We start from the raw sequence: 12,203 nt of genomic DNA, 5'->3' as shown, positions 1-12,203 counted from the left end.
TATACAAAAGTATAATAATCATTAATTGTTCTATTGATATAATTTGATCTTATATTATATAAATACACAACGATTTTAATGTTATCAAGATTAACATGTGAATGACGTCGATTTTCAAGTTTAATATGTATATTATATATTTATTTTTCTTGTACCATTTAATCGTATTTGTTTGTTTTATTCAAGTTAAAAGCTAAATTATAATTTTTTTTAAAGAAGATTTGATTTATATTCTTATTTTATTATAGATTATCAACCTATTAATTAAAGAAAAAGAATGGTCTAATGGTGGGATAAAGTGTGTTTCCAAATGGCTCAAGTCCCATGGTGGAACTGGCAAATTCTTGAAAAGGAAAGGGTATCTAATCTCTCCTATGGGCTACTACCAAACACCATGTTAACTACTCCAACTAGACTCTCCTAGCAAGTTATAAATGAACAATGTTTTGGTTACTTGGAGCAAGAGCATCAACCATCATTTCAGACATGGCCAAGCCTTTTTTCTTGACAGCCATGATTTTGTTGGTTTTCTTCTTACTTACCATGGTCAACAGATCAACCTCAGCTAGAACTCTTGGCAAGCCAACTTCAAGCCATCATCATCACCGCAAGCATCATAGAATCTCTTTCCTGATGCAAGATGTGCTCAATGTTACTCAACCTGCAACTGCTAAAGTCACTAGTCAGCTTCCATTTTCCAAGCCACTAGGCTTTTTTCCTCCTAATGCAGGTATCCCAATTCCTGAAACTAATCCTCCGGTTCCAGGAACCGGATTGTCAACTCAAACACTTGATATTTCCGATATTGGGTTGTATTTTCCAGCTAGAGCTACTCTTCAGGAACTGGAATTCGGAGCAGTGATGACAATTGATGAGAACTTATTGGATGGTACAGTAAATGGATCACCAGTTGGGAAAGCACAGGGGGTATATGTTGCAAGCTCAGAAGATGGACCTAGTCATATGATGGCTATGACAACATTTTTTGCCAATAGCAAGTTTAAGGATGGCTTAAGATTTTTCGGGTTGCACCGGAGAGATGTAGCAGAGTCTCATATTGCTGTAATTGGTGGCATTGGGAAATATGTTGGTGCAAATGGTTATGCAACAGTTAAGGCTGTAGATTTGAGGTCTAATGCTGCAGCAGAGAAGCAAGGAGTCAACAAGCTTCTTTCGTTCAATGTTTATCTAATTTAATAAGACCTTGTTAGCCTGCTTAACAATATATTTATAAGATTATATTTCCATAGTCTACAAATGTAAGATCAAACATTTTCTAGGAATATTAGGATTTATTATTGGCACAGTTGGGCACTTCAGTTCAAACAAAATTTGAGTATATTTCTGTGTACAAGGGTATGAAATCAAGGACTTCTTATGCAGTTTCCTACTTTCTTATGCTTTCAGTTATGCGAGAACTTTCTCAATCAACTCATTGAGTTGTATACGGATTTGTGCCATCTATACCTCCACAGTTTGTTAAACATGAAATTACTGACAAATTTGTAGAATCTATTGAAGGTTGGGTCACTGGTTTCACTTTGAAATAGCAGACGAAGCAATCTTCAGCTTGAGATTTGGCATAGTGAAATGAAATTAAACAGAAATTCATCAGCCATGTAGGATCTGAAATAAGCAAAGCTTACAGCTAGGTTAGCTATACTTGCATAGAAGCTGCAGACTGTCTTTACCAGCTGAGAAGCTAATGACTTTCACATCCTTTTCTGGAAGCTGTCAAATGAGCATCTGCATTTTTCAAGCAAATTTGAGATCCAATCCCTCAATTGTGAACTTGTTATGCAACCGTTTGCAATTTGAAAGAAATGAAAACATTCATTGGAGATTGTTGGGTTTCTTTTATCAGCCACACTAAGAATAGAGTCCAAGAACTGCAACATGCACTTTCTATCTAAGTAAGACTTCATTTGGTATTGAATTTTTAGCAGCAGTGTTATTGAATCTCGATGGAATAAATTTGGGAGATGGGTCTTTTTGGCTTTCTTTCCTCACCTTATTATAGGCATTAAGTAACCAGGAAATCTGCACTGCATAATTCCTTAAAAGTCTCTCATTTCATAGACCTACAAAAATAGATATATTATAGAACTCATGATCACCTCAACTAGATGGAAAAGCAAATGAATAAGGGATTTTAAAGGGGAAAAGGAATCAAGATTTGTTTATTTTGATACTTTGAATTCCCTAAGAAGCTCAACAGAATGCCTCAGCCAGGCATGTTTTCCATAATCTGAGAGCAAAATGTCAAAAAGTCATGAATTTTGATACTTTTAATCTTTTAAGTTTCCCAAGAGCCTCAGTTTCTTTTAGATATGGTGTGTTTTCCATAACCTGAAAGCAAAAAATGTCATTGTTTGGAGGAAACATGCTTGCTCCATTCAACCTAAACACTTTTGTTCTTTTGTAGTCAACAGCTATCATCATGGTCAACAGAATCATATGTGAATTAGGTTTTTCCAACCAAAGCACACCACACAAAAAGGGCTTTTCGAACTACTCCATATCATCAAATCCACTTTCTCATCATAGACTCTTTAAACTATATATAACCTTGGAGGCCTCCGGTTCTCCATCAAGTCATATACAGGAAAAGGAGAAAATCTCTGAAACACCTTGGTCTTCTCTTTGCTAAAACAATCTTAAGTTCTTGACAACCCCCAAATGGCTAAAACTCCCATACTCTTATGCAAAACACTCAAGGCCACCATCTACTTCTTATTCCTGGCCATCATCTTCACATGCGCCAACTCAGCAAGAGTTCTTGATGAGGTGGAAGCACAACCCCAAGTTGTCGATGACATACCTCAGCCATCGAACCCCGCAGCGACAACTGTCCCTCCTAACACTTTGCCAAGTGGCCAAGTCCGTGCTGCCACCCCAAGTGGCTCGGAGGATGATGATGATACTGGTCCACAACTTCCTGAAGCTCCTGCCGCCGCGGCTGCCCCTGCTGAAGATGAGGCACCAGTAGCTACTCCTGCAGCACCTGCTGCTGGAGGTGTGGCACCAATAGCTGTTCCCACAGCCACATCAGCGACAACCGGGGCAGGAGCTGCAGCGGCTGCAAGTGCCACGGTGGCAACACCTGGCTCACATGACCCTGTATTATCCTTTTTTATGCATGACATCTTAGGTGGATCCCACCCATCAGCCAGGGTGGTAACTGGGATCATTGCCAACTCAGAAGTCAGTGGCATCCCTTTCTCCAAGACCAACAATGACCTTTTCCCAGTCCAAGGCGCTGCCCCACTTCTAAATGGTAACAATATTAACGACCTCAAAAACATTAACAACCTCATCAACCCCAACAATGTCCCTTTCCTAACAGGCCTAACTGGTGCCCAAACCAATGCTATTCTACAAAACAGTGGTAACAATAACAATGTTCTCAATGGCGACAGCCAACCTTTCGTCACAGCTGGACAGCTCCCACCTGGCTCTCTTCAAAGGCTCATGTTTGGCTCCATAACCGTCATAGATGATGAACTGACCGAAGCCCATGAGTTGGGGTCAGCTGTGCTAGGCAGAGCGCAAGGATTTTACTTAGCTAGCTCTTTGGATGGTAGTAGCCAAACCATCGCCTTGACTGTTTTATTGCATGGTGGTGAACATGGTCATGAACTTGAGGATGCCATTAGTTTCTTTGGTGTTCATAGGACCGTGTCACCGGCGTCACAGATTGCAGTTGTTGGTGGGACTGGGAAGTATGAGAATGCCAGAGGGTATGCCACGGTTGAGACTCTTCACCAGGAAGATCAGCACATAACAGATGGTGTGGATACAATCCTGCACTTCAATGTCTACCTCATTGACTGATCATGATCATCTTGTGGCTGGGTGGTTTCATGGTTTAGCAATCTGATTTATAGTGTGGTGGGACAATTTCAAGTGTGGATTTTCATGTGTCTTTGAAGCAGTTGATATTGAAACTTCAATGATACTTTCTATTTCTGTATATTGGTTTGTGTTGTGAACTTGTGATAGTCCAATCCAATCTCTCTCTTTTTTAACCTTTGGGTTGCAATGAATATAGTTAATTATAACTGTTAAACTAATATTTGAGCTGAAATCTTAAGTAAGAACCAAAAGTAGACTCTAAGTATTTCTGATAAATCAATTATCCTTTGAGAAATCATGGCAATATAATAAGCTAACTAATCTTAATGAATCAGTAGTATAACACAAGAGCTATAGGTGCATATATTTCTTGAATTCTTAACTGCTGCATTTTCACTAGAGTCGGTTATCCACAAGTACAAGTCACAAGAAACCAATCAATTCTTAGGAGGGGTCAAATTTTTATACTTTGACTATTAGGTAGAAAAGAGGATTAATATTTTATTCAGTTTAAAGTTGTTTTTTCCTTCTTGTCCGCCCTTTTTCCCTTGGGATACGAATCAGATAAATCAGTTCCCATGTCTCAAGTTCAATCATATATCATCACTTTCTTTCTGATTTATACTTATAATTTCTCACTAGCTTCATATGCAGCTCTCCCTTGAAGTAACATGTTGGTCTATGATTGTAGCTGCTGCGATTATTAATTCAAAGCAATAATATGATAACAGAAGCATCTCATTGTTGAACAAAATGCAAGTTCATTTTTTTTTTTAAGGAATAAAAAGAAAGCCTGGAGAGGACTCAACTGGGAATGAGTGGAAACTGACAAAAACCAGTGTGCTTTTTAGCAGATAGAAAACCCTTTGAACGGTTGTTAGGGGCATTCCGAGAATTGAACTCGGGACCTCTCGCACCCTAAGCGAGAATCATACCACTAGACCAAATGCCCAATTTGTTGTAATCTTTGTAGTTAGTAAACAGGTCTCACAAACTTTTCTTGGATACAGATTGAAGTCCATTCTTTAAGTTTACACAAGATTAGACAAATAAATTGTACATTTTCCATTCTTTTTCCAAATTCATAAAAGAACAACTTTCCAGTCAATTCACATCAAATTTCACTTCTTTTCTAGACACCTTAACTTAAAATTCCACAAATTTGAACTCTCAAATCACATCTAATAGGTAACATAAACAGTGAACTCTAGCACTGTCTCAAAGCCATCAGTCTCCTGCTGATTAGCCCCTGGTATAGTCTTAACTATGGCAAATCCCTTGGCATTAACATACTTTCCAGTGCCGCCCATGATAGCCAAATGAGACTCTGATACACCGGTACGATGAACCCCAAAGAAGCTAAGGGTGTCAGCATAGTGCCCACTCTCGAACATAGCTGTAAATGCCATTGTTTGACTGGTTCCATCAATAGAACTAGCCACATAGAACCCTTGTGCCTTGCCGAGGAAGCCAGAGCCTAGCTCATGCCCTACTGTCAGTTCATCGTCAATGACAGTCATGGTTCCAAACATGAGCTTCTGGAGTGTAGACCCTGAAGGAAGTTGGCCTCCAGCTGTGACTGGGAAGTTCAATGCCCCATTGACCAAATTGTTGCCATTGTTTTGCAACACAGCTTGTGTGTTGCCACCAAGGCCAGTGAGCAATGGAACGTTGTTGTTGTTTATAAGACCGGTGTTACCACTATTTTGGTTTATTCCATTGTTCACTGGGAGGTTTGCACCATTTGGTTTGGCAAAGGGGAGCTGACCATTGAGTGCCGGGTTGCTGACTACACCAGTCACTGCTAGAGCAGTGGGGTTTGACCCGCCTAGGATGTCATGCATGAAGAAGGTTAGGGTGTGGTCAGGGTAAGGGTTTGGGTTGACAGCAACAGTTGGACCAGTGGCTGCAGCCACATTAGGATTAGACTGTGTGCCTGGTGAGATAGGTAATGGTGGTACATTAGTGACAGGTGTCACAACCGCGTTGGACAGATTCGAGGGTTGCTCATCAAGCATTCTTGCTGAAGTGGAGAATGCAATTGTGAAGGTGAGAAGTAGAGAAATGAGTTTGTAGGTTTCCATCTGATTTTTCTGGCACGGGAAAGCTGCAGCTACAAGTTCAGGAAGATTTGCTTTAGTATTTTCCTTGATGGATGGGAGGATATGTAAGTGTATTTATATATAGGTTGAGTTTTGGGGCAGGCGCTCTAGAGATGGAGTTGTTGAAGTCTTTCTACTACAAATATAGTAATATTTAGTTTAGGATCTCAACTGTTCTGTTTCATGTTTATAGAAAGTGGATGAGGAGGAATATTTGGAATAGTGGCCTATGGTTTAGCTCACCTAAGTAAGTTTATGGAACCTTTCCCATTTGTACCAGAAAGGCTTTCAACTGCAAACATAAGCACCCAAATAAAAATTAGGCCATTAAGAAAGAATTAGTCATACCTAAAAGTAGTCAACCATGTTTGATCCCATTGGTTATGGACCAAATGAGAGAATATGATTCTTTACTTGGTGGGTCTTCATAGTTATTAAGACCTACGGGTCCAGTGTCTCTCAAGGGGGCCAATGTGGTGGGGAGAGGCTCCTACTGCGCTGCCCCATACCTCCAAGTCTTAAATTCTTACTATAGAAATATCATCATCTGGTGACTAAGAAGATCAGGAGATAGGTAATATAAGTCTGCTGTGGGGCGGGGGGGGGGGGGGTGGGTTGGTGGTGCATCTCAGTCTTTTCTTCCATCTCTTCTCTGTACCTTTTTTTCTTTTGGGCCACAACAAAGAGAGTCTTTTATGTAATCTACATGGGGATGGGGATGGGGTCATCTTAGATAAACATTTTCCTGCCTGCAAAGGTCAAGTGAAACTATTGAATATGTGCCTGCATCAACTTGCAGGACACTATTCCAAATCTTTATGTGGTTTTCTTGTTCTTCAATCTGTCTTCCCCATTAATGGTTTTCCAAATCCTTGTATGCTTTATATAATGTATATACAGATTACAACACTGCATACAGGTTCCCTTAACTTTTGAAACAAGTCAGGGTGATGCATAAAAATAAAAAAAGGAAAAATTTGATAACTGATTACCAAAAAGAGAAAGAAGTCCAATTTTTTAAGGAAAAGAACATAGCATTAACATCCAATCTCCTTTCTCTTTTATTTCTTTTTTTTTTTTTGGAACAAACGTGGTCTCCTTTCAGAAACTGGCATTACAGGTATACAACAACAGGCATGGCAATGCTAATACTATCTGCCATCACCTCAACATATGTATCCACTCATCTTGACTTCCACACCAATGCCAAGAATGAACCAACCATGTAATGTATTTTTGAATTTCAATACACTAACATGACCGATGGAATTCAAACCTCACTAAATAAAAAATTTTCCTATATACACCTCTCTCTCTTTCTCACTGACATGCCAATGCAAAATACAAATGCCCAATAATCAAAAAAAAAAAAAATCTCTCACTTGTGGTTTTGATGATGCATGTAAATATCTGCCAAAACCAGGAGGAAAAAAAATGTGGGGAAAACTATCTTTCAAAAACTCTCTAGGCTAACAATCTCTGCTGCCAGCTCATCTATCAATGAATTCTCTATTTCTCTACCAATTACCTCAATATCATATCCTAAGAATAACCATCCATCATCCTTTCCCAATACTTTCTCAGATGAGTCCTTTCTTGCTTCCTTTTCCTGGCTAACCAACAACATATACAGCTCTTCCTTAATCTCCTTCAAGTTCTGCCTAAAGCTAAGCCTTCTTGCGACAGGTTTTGCCCATATGGGTTCTCCGAAGCATGGCTGGAGAATTTCCATCAAACCTGAATTTATGCGGTCAAACAGTAGCCTCCTTGCTGACCTCTTCCAAGCTATTTGTTCATCATACTTCTTCTCTAATGCATCAAAAATTGAAGGGCTTATAGGGATTTCTGGAGAGTGCCGTCCGTCAAAGCCTATATTCTGGTTTCTACTATGGAAATCTGCCTCTGTCAAGACATCAACCATATAGGAGAAATCCCTACTCTCTTCAACTCCAAACAACTTTGTTGAATCTTCATTGACTTCACAGTCCTTCAGGGACTCTTCTCCTGCATCATCATCATCATCATCACTTGACACAACCATTCCAGGTCCTTCTGAGTATCCTTCATATGACTCTGATTTTAGAAATTCAAGTTGTCGCCTCACATCTATTAATAAACAAGAAAAAAAAAATTAAATTGATTAAAAGTGGGCAAGAGAATCAAGAGGTCAAGAAATCCTTCTGTCTTAGTACCATGTAAGCTAGCACTGACACTGTGAAAGCATTCAGAGTTGGATAAAACCTCTTCTCCAAATGGTGCTTCCAAAACTGAAACTGGACTGGGCTGATAAGCTCTCTCCAAGTTCACAAGAGAGTCAGGGTCTGTCCCACACTCTTCAGATATTTCCATTAACATATCTTCCTGCAAGATTACAGTGAAAGAAATTGAGGAAGGAAATTTAATTTTTGGAGCCAAAGAGTATACCTCAAAATTGCAGCCGAACAATTAGAAGAACAAACATATCCAAAGAAAATTATTTGAATATTTTGTACAAAAGAATGTGCACAGGTACTAAAACAACTACTTTACTTCTAAAATGTATAACATGCTACTCTTTTGGTAGTGGAATGATTCAAAGTTAAGAAGAAAATGTGATGTCATAACAAAATGTGCATGTAACATTTACATTGATTATAAAGGACATCCACCTTTTTACTTGAGAAACAATCAGGTTCTAGAACATATCAGCTTCCATATAGCTTTGATTGAAGATATCATCTAAGGTTTGAGTATTACATAATACTAGCAACTATCAAACTAATCAGATACTTAAAAGGAAAAAAAACATCAAACCTGTTTACTTGAAGCGTCAGGGATAAAAGAAGAATCATAATCTTTCTCTGACATGGTGCAGCCTATTGGTTCAAACTGTGGCTGTTTATGATTCTCAGTACACTTGCTGACAGACACATTTTCTATAGCAACCACCATATCAGATGCCATGCTTGGGGACGCAACAGTACACATTGGTGACTCAGGTACCACAGAACCTTCTGGAGACATATTTCCATCCTTGATGTCATTACATTGATCAATTGGGGTAATTTCATTTTCAGAATCAGAGCAATCAACATCGTGTTTTAATGACTTACGAACTATAGAATGTTGTTCAGCACGATCCTGCTTCTCAAGTTTGTTCTTGAACATATAATGGATAACATATTTGTCTTCAAGCAAGTGATTCTTTTCTGACTTTAGGTATGGACTAGATTGAGACTTCTTGCAGTTGGATCCTGAGTTTCTTCGTTCCAGATCATCTTTCCCACTGGAACCCTGCTTACTTGACTTCAGTCTTGACCAATTAAGAGAAAACATTGGCCTCATGGTCATACACAAATCATCATGGAAAGCTTTGTGACTGGTCCTGGTTTTAGGACTTCCAACAGATGTAAAATATGCCGGAGATCTGGACTTTATTAAGTCTCCAACACCCATTTTTTTCCAACCATCTCTACTGCGAATGCCTAACGGAGTACGAAAGTTCGCATATTTATCATAGTCAGGCAATGCAAGCATTTCACCAAGAGTTCTGCTTCTGCCCCTACCCCCAAAAGTAAGTCCATTCTCCCGAAACTCTTTATTCATCCTCCATCTTTCTGAGATTTGCTTCTTTGCTTCCTGAGCCACATATGATCCATCTAAGTAGTTGCATGAGGGCTTATACCAGTTGTTCAAATCAGAGTAATTTGGGGAAGAAACCATCATTAACTCTGGCTCTTTTGCAAGACTGTGAACACCACTGAATCCTGACCTTGTTGGCTGCAAAGGAATGTCACTTGTCTTATGCCTTGTTTTTCTGGTGATTTCCTTTTCAGATCCACAGGAAGGGATAGATCTATGCCCTGTGGATTTCACATCATTGGACAAATTCTTCCTCTCTTTAACTTGAGTATGTGAATTTCCTTTTCCATGACTGAGGAAACCTTTGTCTTTCCTATTGCCTGAATAAGAACCTTCACTAGAACTAGGAGAAGAGAGACAATTAGAAGCATCCTCTACCTTTCCAGGCTTTGGTTTCAAAACAACAACTTTTCTAAAGGAAGGATGTTTTTCGTTGTTTGATTCCAGACGACATCCAGGAAACATACTATCAGGTCCATATTTCCTTTGGAAATCTTTTACAAGATGATTCTCAAGTTGCTGACGCAATTTAGCATTTCCTTGATCAGTTCTATTCCGGACTTCCCTGTATATATCAGTATTTTCAGAGTCCAAAGAATATGCTGGCTCTAAGATTCTTACATGCCCTGAAAGCAAGTGAGAAGAGACACCTTCCTGATCATAGAAAGGCTTGGTGGTCAAATAATCTGGATTCTGAAAATGATTTTCAAAATAATCCATTCTAGAATCCACAAATCCTGGCCCATACTGTCCAGAATGAACTTCTTTCAAATGTTGAAGCTTGACACCCACTGGAACACAATCTGCATCTGCATGACTTCCACTTAAAATAGGAATTTTTTCCTCTGACGATCTTAAATCAGCTCTTCCCTTTTCAGCAAACAAATCACTTTCCTTGTCTCTCTCTAATGACTCTATTACTTCATATACATCCTTGAACTCCTTTTGCTCTTCAAAGCTGAACCTATACGAATGGCATTCATCAAACGACCGCTTCTCCCAAACACCTATAGAAGCAACTTTACGAAGATAATTCTCTGAAAGCACTCTTTGTCGTTTCTGCTTCTTGACAGGTTGCTGAGTTGGAAGTTCATCAAGGCCCATTAATTTTGCAATAACACTTGGTGTAGCAGGCTTACATTCCATGTTCATTGACATTTCTTCATGCAGCTGAAATAAACACCCTTAAATCAATAGCATTCCACGGGATGCAAAAATGCATCTGCAGTCTGCATCAAAGAAAAGAAAAAGAATTTAATGGATATACCTGAAATTGAAAGATTGCCATCCATTTACTACAAAAATAAGCAAACTAAGCAACTATCAAAAATTTACACCTCAAAAGCAAGAAGGATATACTTTTTTATTCAATTACCATATATATCGTATACAGCTGCCACAGCAACAACTACAGTAAAACTCCAAACACTCAATCTGAAAACCCCCTGCGTCCTGGAAATTCCATATTAATATTCAATAAACATGCAAAAGAGCATATGCCAAAAGACTGAAAGGAAACAAAACAAACTAAAATCTGAAAAGGCAAAGAAACTTAAATAGCAGCTTTCCAAATATGCAGCATCTAAATTGGATGCTCAGCCTAAACCAATCATAGAAAGCATGTACTCTACAAAAAAAGAAAAATACTAAGAATTTTTCTTTTCCATAAAAAACCCTTACTGTAAAACATCTTTGAATGGTAGAAAAGGAAAACAAACATCTTCTTGGTCAATGAAATAAAGCTTAAATATGTAAAATTTTATTAGAAAACAAAAGATTAAAGCAGCAAAGGAATTCCCCTTACAACAGTCATATGAGTATCAAATAAAGCCAAAAATTAAAGTTTCTAGACGACTCATAAATGCAAACAAAGTAGAGCTCAGAGCAATAAACATGGAAGAAACAAAATCATTAAAATTATTCTTTAGGCAAAGTAATGATTAGAACACAACACGGGAACAAAGTATAAAGTGCAATTAGTAAATGAAACAAATCCCCCCTCCCCCCATCATTAAAAAGAGACAATTTTAATATTAAAAACCCCTCCCCCAACAAACCATCATACAAATCAATCAATTACAATCAAAGAACAACTGAACAAGAATCATATAGCCCTCTATTAACTCATTGAAACAAACAAAAAAGATCATTTTGAAAGGAAAAAAAATGAAAATTGGCACTTAGAAAAGAAACCAAAAGAATCCAACTTTAACAAAAGCAGAAGCAAACATCAAAAGCTTAACCAAAGCATGGAAAAACCCAGAAAACAAAAAACCAAGAAAGAGAAAAGAAAACCCAGAAAAAAGAGGAAGAAAAATTGAAAAAGAAAATAAAAGAGCTAACCTTTTTTCTAAGAGAAGTTGTTTGGAAGAAGATGTGGCTGTTGACTTTGGAGTTCAGATGCCCAACAAAATTTCCATCTAAATCACTTCATTTCAGAGTGTTTATTAAATTAATTTAATTAAAAGAATATGATAACAAAAGGGCTCAAATTATTTTGTCTTGCTTATAAATCAAGGAAGAGAAAGACAAGCCGACATGTTGAACAAGTTGGTTGGTCAAAACCAAACGTCACATGCAACCAAAAAAAAAATTTAAAAATGGTCGGTTCATGAAAAAAGAAAA

At 38.2% G+C, this 12,203-nt stretch overlaps 4 protein-coding genes and 1 non-coding gene across 8 annotated transcripts; 2 read left to right on the top strand and 3 right to left on the bottom strand.

Moving 5' to 3' along the window:
* On the top strand, positions 544–1,197 carry LOC18586253 (dirigent protein 16). The gene has a single exon (XM_018128785.1). It carries the CDS (start codon positions 544–546, stop codon positions 1,195–1,197), a length of 654 nt encoding a protein of 217 aa, XP_017984274.1.
* Positions 2,620–3,880, top strand: LOC18586252 (dirigent protein 9). The gene has a single exon (XM_007009501.2). It carries the CDS (start codon positions 2,680–2,682, stop codon positions 3,832–3,834), a length of 1,155 nt encoding a protein of 384 aa, XP_007009563.2. The 5' UTR covers positions 2,620–2,679; the 3' UTR covers positions 3,835–3,880.
* Positions 4,736–4,807, bottom strand: TRNAP-AGG. Its single transcript has one exon. It is a non-coding gene; the product is annotated as a tRNA-Pro (tRNA).
* On the bottom strand, positions 5,037–5,939 carry LOC18586251 (dirigent protein 25). The gene has a single exon (XM_007009500.2). The coding sequence runs from the start codon at positions 5,937–5,939 to the stop codon at positions 5,037–5,039; it is 903 nt and encodes a 300-aa protein (XP_007009562.2).
* LOC18586250 lies at positions 7,026–12,027 on the bottom strand. 4 transcript variants are annotated; one of them, XM_007009498.2, is made up of 5 exons: positions 11,922–12,027; positions 10,954–11,030; positions 8,751–10,807; positions 8,150–8,318; positions 7,026–8,063 (listed from the first exon to the last, which is right to left on the bottom strand). In XM_007009498.2, the coding sequence occupies exons 3-5, from the start codon at positions 10,734–10,736 to the stop codon at positions 7,411–7,413; spliced, it is 2,808 nt and encodes a 935-aa protein (XP_007009560.2). In that variant the 5' UTR covers positions 10,737–10,807; positions 10,954–11,030; positions 11,922–12,027; the 3' UTR covers positions 7,026–7,410. The 4 variants fall into 4 exon arrangements, with proteins under 4 accessions (XP_007009560.2, XP_017985046.1, XP_017985045.1 ...); XM_018129557.1 differs by lacking the exon at positions 11,922–12,027 and having other exon boundaries at positions 8,751–8,950; positions 9,050–10,807; positions 10,954–11,727; XM_018129556.1 differs by lacking the exon at positions 10,954–11,030.

The sequence above is a fragment of the Theobroma cacao genome, chromosome 10, assembly GCF_000208745.1.
Source record: "Theobroma cacao cultivar B97-61/B2 chromosome 10, Criollo_cocoa_genome_V2, whole genome shotgun sequence".
Classification (NCBI taxonomy): Eukaryota; Viridiplantae; Streptophyta; class Magnoliopsida; order Malvales; family Malvaceae; genus Theobroma; species Theobroma cacao.
The sequence above is the reverse complement of the archived record's forward strand: the minus strand, read 5'-3'. Positions and strand labels throughout refer to the sequence as shown.